The 24932-nt window shown below is 44.0% G+C and overlaps 1 protein-coding gene across 1 annotated transcript in view; it reads left to right on the forward strand.

The window, feature by feature from the left end:
• The window catches only part of Fto (FTO alpha-ketoglutarate dependent dioxygenase), a 332887-nt gene that overhangs the window by 66844 nt on the left and 241111 nt on the right, over positions 1-24932 (forward strand). Inside the window, exon 2 of the mRNA XM_050143937.1 lies at positions 15148-15225. Within this exon, the coding sequence (XP_049999894.1) occupies positions 15148-15225 (78 nt within the window). The remainder of the gene's footprint in view (positions 1-15147; positions 15226-24932) is intronic.

Here is a 24932-nt window from a genome sequence, read left to right on the forward strand (position 1 = left end):
GAACTAAACACAATGGGGACTATATTTGGAGTTAGAATTTGCATATTGCAGGCGTAGTGACATGTACTTAAACGTTTACAGTGTGTCTCTTAACTCAGTACACTTGCCTCTGTCATGATAGTCTGGAGTTTGTGGGGCACTGTGGGAGAGAAGTTGGAAGGGTTGTGATTGAGAGAAATTATAAAAGGGGCTAGAACTCGAAAGAAAACCGTTTTCTTTGAGTTGGTAAATATTAGGTCACGTTAGGACAGCAGTCGTCTCTAAACACGTGTGTTACAGCTGAGCTTGCATTATTATCAGAGATCCCGCGTGAAGCTAGTCTCAGTAGTTTTCATTCATTAGCATTGAGCATAAAGCGTTCATGGCTTTAATGGAAGTGTAAAAGTCCTGCTGCAGCATAGTAAGGCTTACGGTTTTCACTTCTGTGTGGGAACTCCAGCCTCACAGCACCCAGCCTTCATGCTTGTGAAAGGGACTTTTTGCCACACAGAGACCCACTGACATCAGCCACACTGTACCCAGTGTGGAGACAAAATTACTTTTGAATAAAAGAATGAAGAAAGTCTGCTTGGTTTTTGCTGGGTGAGAAGATAACCCTTAGGACGAGGAAGCTGGTTTTTGTTAGGATGGTCTGGGAGTGAAGAGATGGGACAGTTGCAGGAAGCTGGGAGGCATGGGGTAAAGGGCTCTATGACCTGGAGTAGGAGCCAAAGGGAGCTGTGCTCTGTCTGATGAAGCAAGAGAGTCCCAGAGTGGCACGGATGTCTCTGTGTTGGTGGAGGCCGCTTGTTCATCCCCTCTGCCCAGAACCGAAATAACCACACAAAAACTGTATTAATTAAATCGTGCTTGGCCCATTAGCTCTAGCTTCTTATTGGCCAGCTCTTACATATAGCTCTTAATTTAACTCATTTCTATTAATCTGTGTATCACCACATGGTTGTGGCTTACCGGCAAGGTTCCAGTTTGTCTGTTCCCAGTGGTAGCTACGTGGCATCTCTCTGACTCCGCCTTCTTTCTCCCAGCATTCAATTTAGCTTTTCCTGCCTAGCTCCGCTTTGCCCTGCTATAGGCCCAAAGCAGTTTCTTTATTCGTTAACTAATAAAAGCAGCACATAAACAGAAGGACCTCCCATATCATCTGTGGAGTTCATTAGAGGAAATGATACCAAGTGGCATGGTTCAGTATGCTTTTTAAAAAAGTATCTGTGATTTGTGTGGAGAACGGATCCTAAACAGGGGATGAAAAGAAGACCAGGAGGAAAAGTTACAGTACTGTGTGTGGCTTCACAGTGACTTGCGTGGAGACGGTAGCTCCGGGGATGAGAGGTACATGGATTGGGAATGTATCGTAAAATGGAGGAAGTGGTTCTGTGGTCTTGGGATTTCAGACGGAAATTGATGCACACATTGTATTGTTGAGGAGGAGGTTATATAGGACCTATGAGAGAAACTGCTCTTGGAAGTATAGGCGATAGTGGTTGTGGGGAAGGGCAGCTGTGGGATTGTTGGGCATGGCCCTGTTGTGGTTCTGTGTGCAGGCCCTTCTGACAGCATGCATTCAAGGCAGAATGGCAGTGGATTCACGTTGTCCTTTGGCAGATCAGAGCAGAATGAAAATAAAATAAATCATTCAGACTCGTTAATGAAGTGGGTTTCTGAAGAGATGGTCTCAGCTCTACTGCCTGCCATAATATGCTCTCTTAAAGCACAAGCGCCAGTTACACATCTCAGATGTCTGAATAATTCTAGGTATCTTTTGACTGCTGTGAGCTCAGCGATCCATTTGGGTAGTCTCTGCAACTCTGAGGCTTTAATAGGTAGCAGTCAGAAGCAGAGAGGAAGAACATGGGAACGCGCTGCAGTGCCGGTGGCTGGTGCTGGGGAGCCATTAGCCTTAAGTCTGCTAGGCTCCCCTGCTGTTGGAGCCCAAGGCAGCAAGGCGTCTGACAGGAGCACGGACATTCTTGTCAAAACCCCAGCCTCCAGTTCCTAGGCAGCAGCCTTTGCTTTACCAACACGTGTATCTTAGGGGCCCTTGTTATCTGCACCGTCACCTTACCTAACAAAGGGACAGTCAGGTGAAAAGGGTTCTCATATGGGCAGAGTAGTTAACACGTGAATGCCGGTTCCTCTTTTTAGGAAAGGCAACCAACATTTGCTAACAAGTGCTGATGCTGATGGTCTCCAAATGCCCTGGAAGGGTCTGTATGTGGAGTGTGGCCCCCACCACTTTATGGATAAGGGAGGAGTCTGGGGATTTGCCCATTAGCCACTAACTTAAGTTGTAACTTGGCTCACATTTAAGTGGCCAACTCAAATGTAAAAATAAATAAAAGAATAGCCTTTAGAATTGCCATCAGTTGCTTGCTTTTTTTTTAAATAGACTCATATTTAGTTGCACAGATTAAATTTGAGACCTAATGTTAAACAGGGAGGACTGATTAATGCTGTGTTGGTAATTTAATCCCCTCAACCCTTCAGATTTTCACTCTACTTTTTCTCCCTGTAAGACTAGTGCATTTAACCAATTATCCAAACCTCTGCCATCTTAGATGGCAGGGTGTGTTCCTAGCAAAATAGACAAGTCAAATGGAATCACGGCTAAAGCATGCCACTGCCTGAGAGAGAAGGTACGTGAGTCTAGGCTCCATTGGAGTGAGGGGCTCAGAACAGGAACACCATGTTCACTCACCACGTCCAGTCAGAAGTTCTACTAACTCTGAGGCATGGGTTTATTCTAGGGCTGTGTGTTCCCGTGTCCATCTATCCCCCAATCCCTGCCTTCTCTTAACCATGGTGGGTAGTTCAGATGTGCCACGCTTTTGTTGAATGAGATTTGTTTAATGACTGGGTGACAAGCAATGAAGAAAGAAAAATAAGCTGTATTTCCATCCAACATTTATAGGATGCGTGGCCTATCGGAGAAAAGCGCAGATTCCTAAGTTTAAGTACTTTAAAATGTGGTGGACATTCTACCCCTCAGTTGTTTCGCTTTCATTTTTGCTTCCTTTCCTTTCAACTTCTTCTCTTCTCTTTGGCTGTGTGCTTCTGATAGAAAATGGATTTTATTTATGCCTAGTTTGTGTCTTCATCACCCTAAATTCTTGGGGACCGTTGGCGTTTTCTCCTTTTCACCTCCCCTGTCCTGTGCTTCTTTGGTCTCAAGGGCTGTCCCCTGTGCCGTGTAGGGGCCTTGAGGCTTATGTCCTTTGCTTGCTTGTACTGTGCTGGGTCAGTTATGTGTGCACACACACTGCCTTTCTCCTTCATGCACATTATGGAAGAAATGAGAGCCAGGCCTTTGAGTAAGTTAATCACATGCCGCATTTCACTCTGGAAATTAAATATGTTAGTTTAAGACTGCAGTATGTTTGCAAAGCTGAAACTCACTACAAAAGAGAGCTTGGGAATAGCTCAAGATTTGTCATAGTTGTCTGCCTTAAAATGTCCATGTTTGCTGCCATAGTTTCCTATCTGAATGTGTTCACTGACATGCCTCCAAAGCCGAGATTTCATGTACCAAATTTCAGCCTAGATTGAATTTTCTGCCTGGGAGAGATACCCTGTAAATGGAGCCATTGGCACCGTCCTGTGTGTAATGTAACTAGCGGGCAGCGCAGTGATGAACTGCAACATGAGCTAAGGTCTTCAGACTGCTCGGAGAACACGGGCACAACCCTCCCCACTCTTGATCTAGGTCACTCTCCAAAAGCAACAAGTACTACTTGTCTTTTCGGAAAGCTGTCACGGAGCTGTAAAACCTGTGGTTTGTACTTGAGATTCCTCCGCTCCCTCCGCCTAGGAACACTCCACGGTTCTCTTGGAGACTGATGAAAGTTTCCTGACTTTGAAGTTAGAGGAGGCTCTCATTTCTGATTAGGCAGTTGTAATTTGTATTTTATTTTTTGATTTTTTATTTTTTGGCTCACTTCATGATGCCAGAAAAATCATGCATGGTTCCATATTTGAAGACTAGCACAGGCCTCAGAACCTCAAGACCCTCCTTGATTTAGAAAGCACATCAGCGGACATCAGCTGCTCTTGAGAACTGTGACTCCCAGCTTCCTGAGCTCTTAATTTCTTTAAACTCCCTCCTTACCTCCTCCCTCCCTCTCTCCCTCCCTCCTTCCTTCCTCTCTCCCTTCCTTCCTCTTTCTTTCTCTTTCTTTCTTTCTTTCTTTCTTTCTTTCTTTCTTTCTTTCTTTCTTTCTTTCTTTCTTTCTGTCACATGTACTTTTCATAGTATTTTAACACTTAAAAATTGCAGCCAAATACAAATAAGATGGCTATTTTAATGAAGCAGCCCGGTGGTCCTTAGCCGACGGATATGTTGTGCACTTATCTTTGCCATCCCTTTCCAGCGTCTCCTCATCACACACTGAGACTTTGTATGCACCGCACCTTCTAGACATTGAATAGCTTCCCATTTCTCTGTTCCCTCAACCCCTCGTAACTATGATGATAAGTTTCTAGCTCTCTTTGTAAAATATTTTATTATGTGTAGGTTTTGCTGGTATGCATGTGTGTCTGTGCACCACGTACATGCAGTGCCCATGGAAGATGGACGAGAGTGCTGTAACTAGAGTTACAGAGAGCTCTGAACTGCCATGTGGGTGCTGGAATTGAACCTGGGTCCTCTGGAAGAGCAGCCAGTGCTCTTAACCACTGAACTCTCTCTCCAGTCCTAATTTTCTACATCCTTAAATCGAACAATTCTAGGTACCCAACGCCTTTGGAATCATACAATATCTGTCCTTTCGTGACTGGTTTGCTCTCATTTAAGATAATCTCTTCAGGATTCATCTGTGTTGTAAAATGTATACATTTATTTCTTTTTAAGGCTGAATAATATTCCTTCGTGTGTATAAATGCAGTTTACTTAGCATTCACACACTGTGGACACTGGCTAGCTTCCAGCATAGGCTCTTGTGAGCAATGCTTCTATGAACACAGATGCTTTGAGTCCTTGTCTTTGCTTGAAGGGGGGGTTGGTAAAAGTGTGCAAAGTGAAATGGAAGAGGAGCAGGGAATACAATTCTGAACTATGTGTTAGGCCGACACTGCTGTTGACATGGGACTGGAAACAGGAGAAATGGGAGCATGGGATGTCAGAAAGGAAGATGCTGACTTTGATTTTGGTCTTTTTGAATCCCAGGTGTTGGTGAGGATTTTCAAGACAGTTTTAAATATAGATTTGGGTCAAATGTGAGGGTTTGAGAATTACCCTTAATAACCTCCTTCTAAGACTAGGCAGCCTGAAGGATTTCTCTGCCGCGAGAGACTGTGAGCCCCGACCATGCCTTTCCCATGTTACTCTATCCCAACAGTGAGAGAAGTGACTAACACGCTAGGATTAGTCTCATGGTGTAATTGGAAACAATAACTTTGGAGCATCAAATGCACGTACGGAAATAAGATTAAATGTCTGCTAATGAAGTTCCAGGGTTCTAGTTGATGCTTCCATCAGAAATAGTGAAACTAGAAAGAGCATATTGACTTCTCTGGAATCCTGTTTTATGTTATAAACTCCTATGGTAGTTTTTAAACAAGCCATTCCTTTAGATATTCTTCTCTAATTTTCAGCACTGTCAAATAGAACTGTCTAGATAGATAGATCTAACTGTGTCAGGAGCTAAGCGATTGTTGTTGTTAAGGTAACACACTGTCTCCTACAGTTCAGTTGCTGTTACTCAAGGGGCAGTGTCTACTGTCTGATCATGCAGCACTTGCTTTGGGAGCAGCAGAGGGCCCACGCAGGACTGGCGAGCGCAGGCTTATTGGATGGCCCTCCCCGAGGTCGCTTCTGATGGCCTTGCGGCAGCAGCACGCTCATCCGCTTTCCCACGGCGGGCTGTTTGATCTTGGTTCAATGGCTGAAGCTTTGTATGATTACAAAGAAATCAGAACTCCTAGTGGTCTCAGTGTGACTGTTTACAGTCCGACTGCTGGCGGGAGTGCTGTTTGTGCTGAAGCCTGGCCGGCCACACGGTGAAGTCTCGTGGCGTTCCATCATTGGATCTTTCCATGGGCAGCCAAGGTGTATGGTGTCAGGGTGTTAAGTCCTGGGAGAACACAGCTGAGAGAACTTGGCTTTTTCTTCAGAACAGGAGGGATTTTTCCTCTTGGAAATGTCAAAGGGGTATATTGTCGGGTCTTAGAGCGTGGATGTAAGTAGAATGGGCTGCAAGGGTTTTCTCAGTTCTACAGCTGTTCTTTAGGCTTGGGATGGGATGGCCGTGGTTCTGTTCTCTTACAAAGTCCTGGTCTGTGCTCAGTGTGAGGGAGAGCCTCAGTGAGTGGTGTCTGTTTTCAGCAGCAGGCCATGGGCCTGGCCCCGAGACCTCAGTGCTGCATGCGGTGCAGGGGACTGTTCAGAGTCACTGACCCTCAGGAAAGGGCCTGCGTACTGTTTTGTGGTATGTACTGCTTTGATAGCTATATCATATTCTTTAGCTAGATAAACTTCCCCCCAAAAGTGTTTAGTCTTTTCCACTTACTCCTAACTCCCAGTTCTTTCCTTGTTCTTTACTTTAGTTGCTTTTTCATTAATTTGACAATTTTCTTCAGGAGACTGTTTCCCAGTTGAAACTTGGATTATATACATTCCCCTAACTGATGATCATAACTGGGGATTTTAAAAAGTTAAAGTTAGTAGGGCAAGTAGATTGGTTTGCAAGTTATATAAAGAGCTCAAGTATGTTATTTTGAATCTGTGGTTTTTGTTGAATTTAAAAACATTTCCCTTGAAAGAGAACTTTTTGAGAAACACTGCAGCTAGCTCAGTCGAATCCCAGGCCGAGTGCTGCTGTCTTAATTAAGGAGCACATGGAAGTGTCATGTTATCTGGGATGCGTGAAGGCAGCTCTGCTGGAGACCCAGTCCGTCCCTAGACAGCTGCTCAGCAAAAGGAGAAACGAAGGAAAGGCTGAATGATCAAATTACGTAGACTTTGAGTTCAATGTCTTGCCGTAGTAACTGAGTAGATTCGTAGTTACAGATCGAGGAGAGGAATAAACAAGATGGAGGTGGGGCGTGGGGAGTGGATAAAAGGCCCTGCCATGAACTTCACAAAGAGCTTCTACAAATGTTAGTCGATGTCTGAAAAGTTATCAGCTGGCTCCCAGAGAACGAACAAGAGTACTTGTCTTTCATTAGTCATTTTGACAAAAGTGTACAAGTTTGGTAGTAAGTGCTATTTGAGGAAATGCAAAAATGGGACTTACTACTGATGAACATGTGAATTGATAGCAGGAGGCCAGTGTCACTGTGTGAGAAACCTTCAAGGTCCCATGAGTCATTTCAGCCTGGGTAATCTGCTAAGAATCTCTGTCCTAAAGAATCCTGTGCCTTCTGCTAAGGCATCACAGTATGTGTGTGCCCTCTGCTGCAGATACATAGACGGCAGGTGTAAGACGTTAAAGGAATAAACGAAGATTGTCCTTGCATGATTGTAAAGGAGGTGGCATTATGCCCCAGAAGGAGCTGTCCAGAAAGGGTAGTCAGCTGGGTTAAAGCCTTGATCCTGTGGAGCCTCTGGATCTGAGACAGAAAGTTCAATGGGCGTGGAGTAGACTAACCCCCTGAAGCCAGGGCTTGGTAGTGAAGCTTCACTTTTTGTAAAGGGCCATTGAAAGAAGTCTCCTGACCCCAGAAGGGATATAGTTTATATTGGTCTGTGGGTCTTGAGAAGCAGAAGAGAGCTCTGTCTTCCATGAGTGGAATCAGGGTGGGGAATTAGGGGTAAGGAGGTAAGATTATGCTGCTGTGAAGGACCATCATGTAAAGTTTGGTCCTGGATCGTCGGCATCCTGCGAGAGGCGAGACAGAACTTCTGTGGACCCACAGGTGAGCACAGGAGAGAACAGGTGAGCAAGCACAGGCAACCACAGGTGAAGTGAACCACCAAAGAGAAAAAGCAAACGCAAAAGCCTTAAAAAATACTGTTCCATTAACAATTGAAAAGAAATAGAGCAGCAAGTAACAGAACCAAAAGAATAACAGCTGTCCTGTGAGAGATTAATATATTTTATGGACAAATCAAAGACAAAAAGACGCATATTTATGTTGCTCCAGGGATTACATCATTGGCAAAACCCAAAATCTAGAAACTTTGATTCACTCTGCTGCCCAGCCCTCATGGCCTCCTGCATCACTGAAGAAAAAAAGTCACCTGACCAAAAAAATAAGAAAGGAAGGAAACCTCACCAAGAAACACTACCAGGTGTGCAAGTCCCAGCCCAGAAACAGAAATAGCAGGAAAAACCAAGAGAACACATCTCACCTACAGACTACCAATCCCATAAGAGCAGGCACTAATGAAAATGGGCTGGAAGTACTACCATGCACAGAATTCACTAGTGTTTACAGCTATGTCCAGTTAACCCAAAGAAGATGTGACTCTATACTCCTAGAAGAAGAAAAGACCCGAATTCGACAACTGTCACTTTAACAGAGACAAACAATTTAATAAAGAGCTAGAATCCCAGGAAACAGTGCTGCAATAGTGAAAAGAGCAACTTAATGAGCAAACCTTCTCACAATAAGATAAAATAGAAATCTACGATGTTTGTAAATATTTGGAACTTTCAGCTATATGAGAAAGAACCAGTTGTATGTTCTGGAAATGAAAAACATTGCCCTAGAAGTGAATTGTTTGCTGTAGTTCAGCCTGACTTTGAACTTGGGATATTTCTGCCTCAGCTCTGGTGCTGGGATTACAGGTGTGCCCACCATATTTACCTTAGAGAATAAACTCCATAGATGGGATGGATGTTAGACGTAACACATTTACAAGAAAAAGGATGAGTTGAAAGTGTTCTGAGAAATTCACATAGAATTTAGCTTAAGACCACAAAGGGTTAAAAAAAGAAAGGGCAGGAGACTTAAAATCTAGATGGGGAGGTTTCAATTTATGTTGAAACTATAGAAGAGAAGGGATACAATGGAAAATATCCCTAAATATGCGATTGAAAGGAAATAAAATGGTATAGTCTGTAGATCTGTAGATGCTAGCAGATAGGGGATGATGTCTCTGAAACGCTTATGGGAAATCACATTAAATTTTTTAATTAATTTTTTTTACATGTGAGTATGGTATACATGTTTGTATGTATGCTCATGTGCATGTAGAGGGCAGAGGTGAACATCTGCCTTCCTTGGTTGTTCCTTACCTTGTTTTTTGAGACAGCGTCTTTCACTTGTTGATTTGGCTAGACAGACTGACCAGTGAGCCCCTGAAATCCCTCTCTTTGGCTTTCTCAGCATGTTAGATGGGAAATCCCAGGATTACAGATGTTCATTGCAAGGACAGTTTTTACATGGGGCCAGTGTGTGTGCCTGAATTCAAGCCTTCTTACATGCAGGGTAAAAACTTCACTGACTGATTTGTCTCACTTTTCTAATGTGATTTTTTTAAATTAAAGTTCATTTATTTTATGTGTATGGGTGTCTTGCCTGCACGTATGTCTGTGCATCATGTGCATCTTGGTCCCTGTGGAGTCACAAGAGGGCATTAGATCCCCTGCAACTGGAGTTGCAGATGATTGTGAGCCACCCTGAGAGTACTGAGAACTGAACCAGGGTTCTCTAGAAGGCAACCAGGGCTCTTAACCACTGAGCCATCTTTTCAGTTCCCTAATGTGATTATTTATTGAATGAAAAAAGAAATGAAAAGACATGACCACTTCCGGGAATAGTGGAGCAGAAAGTTTGCTGTAGATAAAAGGGAGAGCATAGCCAGAAACAGGGACATCTGGGAGAGTCCAGAGTGGAAACGACCCTGAGCCATGTGAGGAGAGGAGGAAGGGAGCAAGAGAGGAGTCACCAACCAAGATGGGTGGCCTGGGCCAAGAGGCTAGAGGAAAACAGACCAGGAAGCCAAAATGCTTGGTTTATACAGTGAAGGGCAGACCACCCCAGGGCTGGAGAAATTTAGGGTAGGGGGCTGGGTATTCCAGCCATGCCCTGTAACAGATTAGACTGAGGGAGGCTGGGAGAACTTGGTGGCCAGGTCCACTTTGATGTGTTAATAGGTACTTCAGCCCTTTGTCCTGGGTTTGACATTTGTCCTGCAACTGGTGCTGTAGACCAGGCTGGCTTTGAACTCACAGAGATTCACCTATTTCTGCCAAGTGCTGGAATTAAAGGCTTGTGCCACCACCCCCCGGCTTTCCTTTCCCTTCCCTTCCCTTCCCTTCCCTTCCCTTCCCTTCCCTTCCCTTCCCTTCCCTTCCCTTCCCTTCCCTNGCCTGTCAAGTCCTGTCTCCAGCTCCTTGACCTGACTCAGAGACCCTCCCCTTCCCCTCCCCTTCTCTCTCCTCCCCTCCCCTCCCCTTCCTCTCCCCTCCATCCTCTCTCTCCCTCCCATCCATCATCCATCCATCCATCCATCCATCCATCCATCCATCCATCCATCCATCATCTTTTTTCTGTTTACATCTACTGCTTTCTATTTTTATATACCTGCCCATCTATTGTTTTGCTATTGTTGAAGTATATCACATTTCTCCACCCTCTTCTGACTGTCATACTTTCTACAGTTAGTATTATTCTTATATTTTTCCTATATAAATATCTTTTTCTTTTTTTCTTCCTGCTTTTAAGGATATTCTTTATTTCACTGTCCTTAAATAATGTGGTTATAAAATACTTTTTAAAAAGGCTCTCTGTGTGTGCTTGCTTAAAGTTCTCAAAACAGCTTGAGTTTGTGGACTTTTAGATGTTAGTAAATTTGGAAAATACTTGGTCACTATTCTTTCTTTTCTCTATCTTCTCTCTCCTTTGGCTGTTTGAAATGTTTGTGTGGTTTTCATTGTCTGAGGTGCTACTGACTCTTCCTGCAGCATCTCCTGTGTGTACTTTCCCTTTTGTGTATTTAGGCTCCTCCTTTTTCCATTGCACTTTGAATGCTGAGACTCCTCAGTTCTCCTTTTCAGAATACTGTCACTTTTATCCTGTTCCTCACCTGCCCAGTCTCCCCCGACTCCCGGTTCTGCACACTGCAGTTCCAGGCACTCTCCTAATGTGTCTTCGCGCTGTCTCCTCGTAGCTCCGCAGGCTGGTCTCGGGCTGCTCCTTTTTCTGTGATGACCCTTGCTTTGCCTTTAGCCATCTCTTCATGCAACACCTCACTGGTTGACTGGACGATGCCTGCATCTTGTTCTTGGTGTCATTTAAAGTCTTCTGATCGTCATTAAGTGAGTCACTGAGGATTCTTGCTCTTGAGCCTAGTCAGGAAGAAGAGAGTGGCGTGTTTTGAGGGTCAGTGATCCTGCAGTAGAGTCCTTGCAAGTTCCTCTTGGTGTTGTGAATCACAAGGCTCTTCTTTTGTGCCTGTTTTTAAATCTTGAGCTGTTAGAGCAGGGAGGTCCCACGGGTTCAGCAACAGCTTTAGTTTTAAAAGTTGAAAAGTAGGTTCAATTTTAACTAAAATTTAAAAGTATTGTGTTTTATATGATCCCCTTATATCAAAAATTAAAAAGATTTTCACAAGACATAACTTTCCTTGCCTTGGGAAGGTGTGGCATGTGGTGAGACTGACTGTGTAGTCCTTGGGAGGTGAGAGTCATCTCGGTATGTGACCTGTTGCTGGTCACGTCACAGCTTTGCGGGGACCTTGCTTTCTTCCTGTGTTCCAAGTCTTTTCAGTTTCCTTGTACTCAACCTCAGGTTATCATTACAGGACAGCTAGTTAAGCTGCACACACATAAATAAACCTTAGGTGACCATTGCAGCATTGCCAGTTAAGCTGTGACACACATATGCATGTGCACATATACATATGGACCTCAAGTGACCATTATAGCCTAGCTAGTTAAGCTATAACACACACATTCACGCACACACACATGTGTAAACCTCAGGTAACCATTACAGCACAGCTAGTTAAGCTGTGACACATGTACATGTGCACACACATATATAAGCTTTTATGAAAAGTGTTTTTGAATTTCTCCTGTATTTTGTTCAGGCAAATTAGTATCTGGAATTCTTAAGTAGGGTTGACTTAAAGTACAATTAGTTGGATTTATATAGATTCCATTGCTTGCATCTATAACTATTAAATGCAACTTTTCCAACACAAATAAATAAGAATCCATGGTTGCCAAGTGTATTGAGGGCTTGTCCTGTGCCAAGCGCTGCTCTTACTGTTTGTCTATGTTGCTTCCTTTATGCCCTGTAGGGAGCTGAGCCCAGATTGTATCTCCATTGGGGAACTTGCCCTGGAACTCGAGTTTGGTTCCTAAGCTCATGCTGTGTTGTCTAGAGCAGCCTCCACCTCCCCTGAGTCCCACCTGCCTGCCATCTGCATAGGTCACAAATTGCAGTATTTGCTAATGCACATGACTGAGTGTTACCTCTTCATAGTTGCATTGCAGGTAGAAACCCAAGGTCGAGAGAGATTGACTGAGGCATATATACATTTTGGAAGTTACAAGTTTGTGTCCCCAAATGTACTTGTCCTGTTTCTTTATACAGTGCTACATTTTTGTTGAGAATGGGGCTGGGATTGCCAACTCGCGTAAATACTGAATATATTTCCTTTACTTCCTTTGGCTTAGCTGCTTCCTACTTCTTGAGAGGCATCTTCTTACTCATTCAAACCTTGTTTAAGGACCAGGTCACTTTCCTATTTGCTTCATCCTTGCAAGACACATTGCATTTCTTACAGTGCATATTCATTAATTTTAATAAAATTAATTTTTTACCACCTTAAAATATCATATACAATTTAAAAACTGTAGCAGGGAATGCTGTGTATAATGAAGTATACCTCTAATTCCAGCACTTGGGTGACTGAGGCCGGGGGATACCTGGATTTGAGGCCAGCCTAGACATATAGCAAGTTTCAGGCTGGCCTGCTATGCTGTCAGACATACAAGCAAACAACAACATCATATGCACATGTGTACATGTGCACGCACACACACGCGTGCGTGCACACACACATACACATACACACACACATACACACACACACATAAATGACAATGGAAGCAGAATGTTTTGAATCCCTGTAGGGGAAAGCCATTGCTGTTCTTAAAGAATTTTATCCTTTGGTACAGCCTTTTGGGTGTCTTCAGCCTTACACATGTCTGGTGGTCTGCACTTCAGCTGAGCTGAGAAATGTGTTTCCACAATAATTTACTTGAAGCATTAATTACAAAGAGGTCCATCCTCTGTTGATGCTTGTTGGCCTCTGAGGCAGGTCTCTTACTCTTCAGCCTGTCTTAGATGGAGTATGGATTTTCTCTTGGAAATATATATATCCGTATACATGGATTAGCTTTAATGATAGACTCTCAGCAGAGACTTTTAAGGTGGCATCTGTAAGGTGGACCTTCTGAATTATTCAGTGTTTAATTTTTTGGTGGCATTTATAAATATTGTAGTGCTTTGTGTTTATAAAAAGTCCTAAGAATCAGTAAAAGGATCACAGGGGATGCAGGCTTCCCTGAGCTTCAAATGAAATCCAAGTGTAGGGTTTTGGTTAAGGTAGTGATAGGGTACATAAGTGTGAGATGTATATTCATGGAAATATCATTAGTTCTTTTTAGGCTACTGCTGAGAGCAGAGAAAGCATTACCTAATTAGTAAATTAAATGATTTGTCCTGTGCTACTTTTCTAAGTCTTTCCTAATGAGCCCTGATCACACCTTAATTAGGAAGTCGTTCAGCATTATGGGTAAGAAAATGCCATCAAAATGGAAGACTGATTACACAAGTGGTATTGTGTGCGAATGGAACACACTTTTGTTTTTATAAGTGTACGAGTTAGATTTCTATTCCCTTTGTGTTATCTATTTTGGATTGTAATGCAAAAGATTTAGAAAGTTTGGGTCAAAAAGGGATGTTTGCTCGGGACTGCTCTGGTTATGATAGATCTGTGAGTGAAGGCTGCTTTCTTGGTGTGGAAGGGGATAACACTCTGGGTTGCCATGTCTGGCTGGCTGAGTATGCGCTGTATAAAACCAGTGACTTATGGAGTTGCAGGGAATAAAACAGAGTTTGTGTGTGCCAAGCTGTACTCTTTTGGGGAGGCCTGCACTGGTCCGGAGCAACGACACACCTTCCTGTTCTTGCAGTGTTTCATTGCTGCCTGACAGTGGCCCTGGCGGTGCTCTTTCTGCTATTCTTTCTTCCAGATGTGAACCAACCTCCCTCCGCCCCCTCTCTCTATTTGTGTGTGTGTGTGTGTGCGCATGTTATACTCACATTGTATTGCTACATGCAAACATGGGCTGTGTAGATGCCTGTAGGTGAAGCATTGCAGAATCTCTTGTTGCAATTACCTGTCCTGTTAGTCAGTGCTGTCTGACAAAGACTCAGTTTTCTGAAACAGCCTTAGACGATGCTGGATGGATAATTACAAAAAGGTGCTTCAAAATTGGATAAAAAAGCAAATAGGCTTACCATAAATTTGTGCTGATGTTTGAGATGAGAGATAACTTTTTAAAAGACACTATTTGGGGCTGGAGAGATGGTTCCACAGTTACAAGTGCTTGTTCTTCCAGAGGACACAGTTTCAGTTCCCAGCACCCTCATGACAGCCTACAGCCATGTGCAACTGCAGTTCCTGGAGGCTAGACACCTTCTTCTGACCTTTACAGGCACCGGGCATGCATGTGGTGCATGTACATACATGCAGGCAGAACACTTACATACATAAAATAAAATCTAAAAAGGAGTGCTACTGCAAGTGGGCACAACCAGATAAGGGTTTACAGGAGGAGTGAGCATCGCAGCTCCCCCGGCATCCAGGGTTGGTATCACAGACAGCTTAACAGACTCAGGTTGTATGAGCAGCAAGATTCATTGTGGGAGACTGTATTGACTGATTCGTAGGTCACCTATGTCATGAGAAAGACCCCGGTGGTAAAGATGCGAGAGGAGTGACTGGAACTGTCTCATAAAGTGTGACAGGGAGCAGAATTAGTTTTGAAAGAATGCTTTATACATCTTACAATTTAAAATGCGTATGCCTCGGTTGGTCTATTTTATAGTTGGCCCTTAATATATATCTTTAAAAGTTTACACATTCAAAATCATTAAGATTTTTGTGTGTGTTTTATTGGAAAATAATATATTGGTCTATATTTGAAGTCATTTTATACTCACTAACATGTAATTCTTATTTTTAACCAGAAACTGAGGCTTCTTGAGGAGCTTGAAGACACTTGGCTTCCTTATCTGACCCCCAAAGATGATGAGTTCTATCAGCAGGTAAGACGTTTTAATACTTTGATCAGTCTGTAGGCTCCGTATTTGGTCAGTGGAGTTGCTGGGCCTGATCCCAGGCTGTGCAGAGGGTGCAGGGCAATGCCTTCCCTCATGGCCTGCTGTCTCTGCGGACTCTGTCTAGGCACAGCACACCATTGTCACCTCCCAGCATCCATGGCCCTTCCTACCTTAGCACCTCTCTGCTCACGCTGGCTTTTGTTTGTTTTCATTTGTTTTTGTCCTGCATAGAATATAATTTTGTCTTCTCCTCCTGTTGCTGGGTGGCTGACCCTTTAAGAGTTCGTTAAGGCCTTGGCTCCTCTGTGAAGCTTTAGCCCTCTGTGTGAAGCTGCACCTTGAGAGTGTGCTGCCCTGCCTGCCTAGCCCATCAGATAGCAGTATTGGGATTCTGCTTCTTCAACTCTGAATTCTGTACTCTTCCATTATATATGACTAAAAAAATTCAAAATCACACAAATTGGAATGGGAAAGGGGATTTATTGGCATCACTTAATGTTGGTGTGCCCATCCCCTCAAAAGCTGTCCCTGACCACTCTTTTCCTGGGGTTCTGGCTTTGACAGTCCCATGTGTGTGTTCATGCTGAGTTGGCTCTAACCTGATAGCCTGGGAGGACTTGGACAGCTCAAGGGATATGTGGTCTTCAGCATCTGAGGTCGTAGAAGAGGCTGGTGGGCTCTTTCCTTATGGATCCCCCAGATTCCTCAGGCAGCGACTGGGTTAGCGTGATTAGGCTCACTGTGTGTGCTATTGATGTGCCTCTCTGGACTAGGGTTCAGTGGGGCCTTCTCACTCAAGCCTCACGGGTGAGTGGGGGGAGGGATAAGACGGATGATGTCCCAAAAGAAAAACTGAATTTGTTTCCAAATAAGAAGAGAAGAGTGCTAGACGAGCAAAATATGGTGAAATTTCACCTATTTTTTCCTATTTGAACATATATTTGAAATACGGGAATAGCCATTGGTAGTGCTGGCTTGTCCGTAGTAACCTTGACAATCAAGGAAGTGAGGGTAGAAGGCATTTGTCCACCTGGAGTCTGATTTCTAGGTCACTCTCATTTCTAAGACCTTGTCTTCAGCTTACGGGCATTCTCAGGTCTGTGGTTTTCTTCTCTGCCCTGGCTGTCCCTGAAATCATGCCAGCCCCTTGCTTCAGGTCTACAGTGAACTGTCATTGCATGTCTCCCTCAGTCTGCTGTGATTTACCCTGCTGGATGTTTGCCCCTCCTCCAAGTAGCTTTGCAGCTTTCCCTGTGGAGCCTTCCTGTTCCACCTTCTGTCAGTCATTGTGTTCCCTTCCTTGCAGAACACCTCTGTGCTGGAGGCTGCGAATTGTTACTGGGCCATTCCCTAGGATTTTCCTGACCCTCCTGAGCCCAGAGACTTCTCTCTGCACCGTCTGTTCTTTTTTTTTTTTTTTTTAAGATTTATTTATTTATTATGTATACAACATTCTGCCTCCATTGTGCCCGCAGGCCAGAAGAGGGCGCCAGATCTCATTACAGATGGTTGTGAGTCACCATGTGGTTGCTGGGAATTGAACTCAGGACCTCTAGAAGAGCAGTCAGTGCTCTTTAACCTCTGAGCCATCTCTCCAGCCCTGCGCCCTCTGTTTTTTATCTCTATCCTCTCACCTATTTTTAGTAGTGTTAATTTCGTTTTTTTTTTTTTGGTTTGGTTTTGGTGTGGTGCTGGCGGTCTGAGTGCAAAGCCTTACACATGCCAGGCAAGTGTTCTCAACTGAACGCTAGCCCCTGAAATGATTTTGTGTTTAAATATGCTTCTTTCTCTAATTTTATGCACGTTTTTTAGTCCAACACATGCTTAGTTTGCTTGAGTGAATGATCAATATAATTAGTGTTTATGTTTGAGACAGGGTCTTACTACATAGCTCAGGCTGATTTTCAAACAGATTATTTGTTCATGTGAATGTATGTGTCTATACAGATGTGTTCAGAGACCCATGGAGACCAAAACAGGATGGGTCATAGTTACAGGTGGTTGTGAGCTGCCCAGTATAGGAACCAAGCTCCTCCGAATGATTAGCAAGTACTACTGACAGGGGATCCATCTCCCCAGCCCATCCCCTCAAACTGGTTTTGAATTCAAAATCCTTCTGACTTGGCATCCTTGGGGCTACAGTTACAGGTGTGGGTCATGATACCTTGTTACTTTTAAAAGTCAGTTATGTAATGAATCTAGGGTGGTTTGCAGTTTGAATTTACCCACATACACACTTCCTCAGGAGATGGCATCTTAAAAAAAAGGAATGATTACAGAAATATATTCAGTAGTGATAGGTTGCTCTCATTTTAGCTCAGCTAGTTACCCAAATTATCCACAGCAAGCATGTACTTGTTTTACAGTAAAGAAAAGGTAATTTTTAAAAGTCCCTTTAAAGCAAGCCAAAGCAGTCTGCTTCGAAGTGCTTGTTGATCTCCCGCTGACATATACCTTCTGGTACTCAGTTGTCCCAGCGGCGCTTCCAGCCACTTCCACCTCAGTGTTGTGCAGGAACAACATGAAGAGCTAAATGGGAAAGTTTAGAGCCCGCTCTACTCTGACCATCCCCGCACCAGGGACAGTGGGGAAAAAACCCAGATGCAAACAGACAACCCCTCCAGGCTCCCTAATTTCCCAAGACTCATTCTAAAAATCAGTTATCAGTACCTAATCATGTTAAATACATCTGCTGATAAGCCCAGTGCTTCTATAAAGCTCTGTTTTTACAGACTGTGCTGTGGTGAGTGCTCACAGACCCAGGCACCGGGGTGGTTGAGCTGCAGGAAAGAGCCAGCCCAGCAGCTCAGAGCCGGACCCTCAGCAAACAGAACAAACCAGAAGCAAAACAGCGACAGTTGGAGGAAACTTATTCTCTTAAGAGATAAACTAAAGCCGGGCGATGGTGGCGCACGCCTTTAATCCCAGCACTTGGGAGGCAGAGGCAGGCAGATCTCTGTGAGTTCGAGACCAGACTGGTCTACAGAGCTAGTTCCAAGACAGGTTCCAAAGCCACAGAGAAACCCTGTCTTGAAAAACCAAAAAAAAAAAAAAAAAAAAAAAAAAAAAAGAGATAAACTAAAACTCTGTGTGGTTATTAGCATATATTATTGTATAAATTAGTGGGTCTACTGTGGTATTCCTGTATATATGCCCATAGTGACCCTTCTGCTCTCGAGGCCGCTTTTCTTCTCCTCTGACATCCTTCCTAACCTTCACGTGTCTCTTAATTCTTTCTGTCCCAGCTCCATGCTTTCCCCATGTCTAGAGTCCTGTGTTCAGCTATGTTCTACAGGATTCAGTGAAATCGTGTGTTGTTTGTCCTACTGTGTCTGGCTTGTTTCATTCAAGTTAATATTTTCGTTCCAATCATGTTGGTGCAAACGACAGGGTTTTGTTTTTGTGGTTATGTAGTATTCCATTGTATATATACACGATGATTTCTTTCTCCATTCACTGTGACCGAAAATGTTTATGAATGACGGGAATGAATGGCTCAAGTCTGACATTGGGCCTCTTACATAGACGTGTGGTAAGAGTCTGATTTCATGCACCTTGCATGTGGGCATGTTGGTTGTCTCTTAGCCAGTGCCAGGCAGGCACTGTCGGGTTTTGTGAATGCTCCTGTATTTAGTTGTCACACCACCAGCCATGTTCATTTCTCCCAGGAGTCAGAACTGTTCCCCCTCAAGTTTGAGATACCCAGCGGGTCTTATCATTACTGTTTCAACCATCAGGAGAGTGTAAGTTCCTGTCTGGGCTTCAGAACTGAAGGCAGGACTCAAATTGATCGACTCCAAGACTGGGCTGTTTCTCCTTCTCTCTGTGGCATGTTCCAGTTCAAAACACCTGGGGAAATAAAGAACCAAAAAAGCAGCAGTATCAACAGCTAGAAGCTGAAGGCAAAGGGAGTTAGCGTGGGTCCCCAGGCTCTCTCTGTGCGCTGTCCCCATGTGCCAGCGGCACCAGTGGACACGTTAGCTCCTCTAAATACCACTGTAGTCCTCCCCGGCAGCTGCTGTAGAGCTCACTTTGGAGTAGAGGAAATGGAGGCGCAGAGAGGCTTAAAGCCTTTTTGAGATTTATGGGCTGGTAGTCTACAGACCAGGGATTGTTCTGTCTGGCTCTCTGGGATACACTCTGCTGCTTCCATCTTTTCCTGTATCTCTTTCTGAGATGACTCGCCTCTTTTCCATGGGTCCCAAATCCTGCCCATTCTTGCTTACCTGTGACCACCCCCCTCAGTCCTGACTGTATACTAGAAGGTTCTACCTGAAAGTCTTCCTGGTACCCTACCCCACCGCAGTATGATCCATATTAGTTAACCGCATGCTTTAGCCTCCCCGCTGAGGCTGTAAATGTTTTAGGAATTAAAGATAAAGTTGCAAAAGGTGACAGAGACCCCTGCTTTTCTTGAGCTTCCTTGTGGGATGGCTAGTGTGGGAGGTACGGGAAGGAGCCATGTGATGAGAAGCACACACGGGAAGTCCTGGTCTAGGAACAAGGGCTCTGATGTGTTTGAAAGGGGACGCGCCTGAAGCTGCCAAGGTGGAGCGAGAGCTGAGAGCAGAGGCTCTGAGGTCGGATGCTGACAGTTGGGGGACTTGCCCAGGAGTGAGAAGAGGTGACAGGAGGCATGACTTAACACTTTATTAAGGATCAGTGCTTTATAGTACTGGCTCATTTTTTCTCTAGTGCCACAGAGAGAAGGAGAAACAGCCCAGCCTCTACAGCGCTGTTGGGGAACCCTTGTTCTGTTCTTCAGGCTAGGGGTCTTATCTCCAACTGCTCCCCACTGCTTCAGTCCCCTGGGCAGTCCTTAGGTCTTGGCAATTTTACTTCCCCAGAATGTCTCAGATTTCTGCCTTGGCCAGCACAGTTGAAGCCCTTGTTGATCTCCCACCTGTAGAGTGTCAGTATTGTCCTGATAGGTGCTCTGCAGTGCCTTCAGAACAGAGCTGATTAAAGTGTGTTCAGTACGTGCCTCCTCTACCTCCTCCTCGCTTTGCTCATTTTGTTGAGTCTCTTGGTTTTGGTTTTTGTTTTGAGCCAAGGTTTCTCTGTAGCTTTGGTGCCTGTCCCGGAACTAGTTCTTATAGACCAGGCTGGCCTTGAACCCCCAGAGATCCGCCTGCCTCTGCCTCTCGAGTGCTGGAATTAAAGGCACCACCACCGCCTGGTGAGTCTCTTGTGGTTTTTGTTGTTGTTGTTTTGTTTTTTTAGGGCAAATAAATACTTATGTCATCTTATATTTCCAGGTCATGGTCTATCTATGAAGGAGGTTAAGATAGGAACTTGAAGAAGAATTTACAAAGAAACACTGCCAGTTTTTGCTTAACTAGCCTTCTTATACAGCTTAGGACTACCTGCCTAGGGATGGTACCACCCACAATGGGCTTGGCTTCCTATACAATTAACAATCAAGAGCTATAGTGCCAATGGAATGTGGAGGGTCAGCTATAGAGTCTCTTGTTTTTAAGGTAAAGTTCAAACTAGGCATGTCTGCTTATCACTTACAATGCTATTGACAGTTAGACCCAGACTACCTGTGTCCAGAATCTGACCCGTACCTACAGCGCTGTTGGGGAACACCTTGCTGTACTCCAACCCTACTCTGCCCTCCTCCTTCCGGCATTGTTCCTGCCAGCACCTTTCTCCCCATACTGTCTGGCATCCACCTGTTCACCCTAAGAAAAGTGTCCTTACGTAAATACTGCGCATCCTGTAACTGTCCCAGGAAGTCCCACTTGTAATGTGTCACTTGGCTGCTTCCTGCCTCCGCTGCTTCCCCTGAGGCCCAAACTGCTGCTGTCCCTATAGCCGTTGCCTCCCAGCCTCTGTGTCCTTCCTTTGCTTCAACATAACATCTGGGGGAATCTTAACATTTTTTTTCATTCATTTATTTTGCCTGTGTGTGCACATGTGCTGTGCCATGGTGCACATGTAGAAACCAGAGGACAATTTGTGGGAGTCAGTCTCTCCTTCCTCCACATGGGGGATCAGGATTGGCAGCAAGTGCTCTTCCCCACTGAGCCAACTCACCATCCCATCCCATAGCTTTCTCTTAGTTAACTCTACCTGCTTTCTTGCTGAGAGTCCCTTGGTAGCTTCCCAGCTCATTCCGAGTAGACGCCTAGAAGCCTGGCACTGAACACTGACTTATAAAGCACTGTGTGTGTACCAGCTCCTCACTGTTCTCTTACCTTCTTACCTGTTCTTGCTTTCCTGGCCCCTCAACTCACATCCTCTTTCTACAGTGGCATTCTTCCTCTTCCTACAATGACCTTCTTCCTCTTCCTACAATGACCTTTTTCCTCTTCCTACAATGACCTTCTTCCTCTTCCTACAATGACCTTTTTCCTCTTCCTACAATGACCTTCTTCCTCTTCCTACAATGACCTTCTTCCTCTTCCTACAATGACCTTCTTCCTCTTCCTACAATGACCTTTTTCCTCTTCCTACAATGACCTTCTTCCTCTTCCTACAATGACCTTCATCCTCTTCCCACAATGGCCTTCTTCCTCTTCCTACAATGACCTTCTTCATCTTCCTTTTCTTGGAACGAGCCAAGCACATTTCTACCCCAAAACTTTTGTACTGTGATCCCTTCACTTGGAGCTCTCTCATTCAGGTCTTTGCGGGGCCGGCATCCTCATTCTTTCTTCCGGCCTCAGTTCACCTTGCCAGAGAGATGTGAGATGACCACACTTAGCACAGCCACCCAGTCCTGTGCACTCAACTGTATTTCCTCTAAAGCACTCACTGCCATCTTGATACACGGCCATCTTGATACACGGGCTTTTATTTATTCATTTGTATGTGGCTCTCCTCAGAATACAAGCTTGAAGACAGTGTGGGGATGTTTTGTTCTCTTGCATTCTTGGAACTTAGGGCTTTGCAGATGGTGTGTGCTTGATTGGCCTGTGAGCCCCCAAATGAGAATTTCTTTCCAGTCTTCTCTTCCCAACTGTCTTCCCGTAACAGTGTGCTTGTACTTCTGCCCTAGTAATATCTTACTCCATTACTTTCCGTCCTGTCCATGCAGGTATGTGAGATGTTGTCAGTAGGACCTAGCTTATTTTTATCAGCTTATTTATGGACTTTATCCCGTTATCTGATGCCTAACAAGTGCTGGTTGGGTATTGCATAAACACATAGAGTAGCCTGAACCAGTGCCTGAAACAACACTGTGTCACAGCAGGGCTCTGGCTTTACCAGCCTGCCTGTGACAACCTGTAGCAGATCCTACACAGGTCTTCAGACATGTGCTTCCTCTGGGTCTCACTTGGCATCATACAGCTGGAGGCTGGGCCAAGTGACTGTGTAGCCTTTTAGTGTTGGGATTGTTGCCAAGTTGCAAGTATTTTTAATAAAAATTATGTAGAAAATATCATAAAGGACAGTGTGCAGGATGCGCCAGAGTGCAAAGCATGAAGTGTGACCAGCAAAGGGTGTGACAGCAGGTTATAGATGGGGTCTTTAGACCAGGCCACTGATGTTGTCAGGTGGAGCCTGTCCCAGGCTCCTTACAGATGGTAAATTCTGTAAATTGAAGAGAGTTCTTTTGGGCCTCATTTGAGTTTACCTCCTATAAATGGGTGTTTTACTCATTCAGCACCATGCCTGTCTTCTCCGAATGATGAAGTTATTTCAGACCGGTAGGAAAGGAAAAGATAGAATTCGTATGTAGTGCATTCAAGTCGGCAAAGACAAAGCCTCACCTCTGGAGAGCAGCGTTGTAGATCTTCAAAGCCATCGGATAGGGTCTGCGTATTGGCACATTATGGCTACCATACCTTTCCAAATATGAAATGAAACATCATTTTTATGCCCTAGAAGTGTTCATAGAGCTCAAGAAATACAATGTGCAACCAAACCAGCAATAACATAATTTCATGACTGTGTACTCCCTAGAAAAACTTTAACAGGATTAATAAAAAAGTTACGCGAACATAGTTGAAAGTCTGCCAACAGCTGTTGCAAATTACTGTGTTTTATCTGATGTTCCTCATATACCTGTCTAAACGGAAAGTGAACTTACTCGCCTGACAGCATGAACCCAGATTATTTAATGTTCGTCTCTTCTCCAAAGTTACTTGCTGCTCTCTAAAGACAATTCATAACTGATGTTCCACGGCTGTTCCGTGCACCAGGTACTAGGTTAACCGCTGTCTGAATGGTAGAGGAGGACACGTCGGGGAGGCGTTTGCTCCCATCCATCTTCCTGGAGACTGTGGCAGAGTTAGCCGACTCTCCTGAGTTGTTCTCATCGCAATAAAGTAACCCTTGGTTGACAGACACAGCAGATTGAAATAAGGCAGACGTTTTGGTGAAGATGTTGACAATTCTGTATCATCTTATCATATCAAGAATAAATTTCTGGCAAGTGTAAGAATGTCCATAAAGAAAATAAATTAAAATGGTCTTTTTTGAATTTTTTTATTCAAAGTAGTTTACATATAGTTTAGAAAATCATGTAAAAGTCAAAGAACGAAATTAAAATATACAAAGTACATGCCCAGAGGATAGCACTTTCAGCTTTTGACCACTTTTTTCTACCTTTGCTCTTTTTAAAATTTGTGGCCTCTTTTTCTTTAGTTGTTATTATGTCTGTATGTGTTATATATGTGTGTATGTGAATGTATATATATACACATATACAACACATGTGTCATACATACATAATATATAGTATACACATACAACTGAATCAGTTGATCTCTTATTAAGAATCCTAATCTGATTTTTATCACATAGATTACAAATACTTTTTCAATCAGAGCTTGATTATTAATTGTATGCTTCATTTTGTACAAACATTTTAAAAACATACATTCAAATCCACTAATCCTTTAAAAAATGTCTTTGACACCCTATCTATAATATGGCTACCATAAAAATAGATCTTGTATAAGTAAATAATCTGTTATAAGTTGTATAAACAGAATAATAGTTGTAGAACTTCATTTTTCCATTTTCCTTCTCCTCCTTTTTCCCTTCCTTGTCCTTGAGACAAGGTTCCATAATGCTCTCTGCTTACAAGACTGTATTGCTGTCTTCCTGGACTGTGTAGTAGAACAGGGTGCTGTTGCTGTCTTCCTGGACTGTGTAGTAGAACAGGGTGCTGTTGCTGCCTCCATTTTGCAGTTGTGATAAATGAAGTAGAGAAACTGTAAGTTCTGGGTGAATCTCTGACAGTGGACAACAGTGTGCCACGCCCAGTGTACCATGTGCCTCTGGCCTCTCATGTTAGATTCATGTTCATACACAGCAGTGCTCCACATGCTTCTGCCCTTTCCCATTACATCCATGCCATGTATAGCAGTGGTTCACCTGCTTCTGCCCTTTCCTGCCACACCCATGATCATCCCAGCAGTGCTCCACATGTCTCTGCCCTTTCATGTTACATCCATGATCATCCCAGCAGTGCTCCACATGTCTCTGCCCTTTCATGTTACATCCATGATCATCCCAACAGTGCTCCACATACCTCTGCCCTTTCATGTTACACCCATGATCATCCCAGCAGTGCTCCACTTGTCTCTGCCCTTTCATGTTACATCCATGATCATCCCCAGGAGTGCTCCACATCCCTCTGCCCTTTTCTGTCATGTCCACGATCATCTAGCTCTTAGGCTTCTGAGAGCAGGATAGTCAAACTCTACTTATTTAGTGAGTTCTTTTTCCATGGT

Source organism: Alexandromys fortis, unplaced genomic scaffold (assembly GCF_014885135.2).
Source record: "Alexandromys fortis isolate MF-2015 unplaced genomic scaffold, M_Fortis_MF-2015_v1.1 scaffold_1, whole genome shotgun sequence".
Lineage (NCBI taxonomy): Eukaryota > Metazoa > Chordata > Mammalia > Rodentia > Cricetidae > Alexandromys > Alexandromys fortis.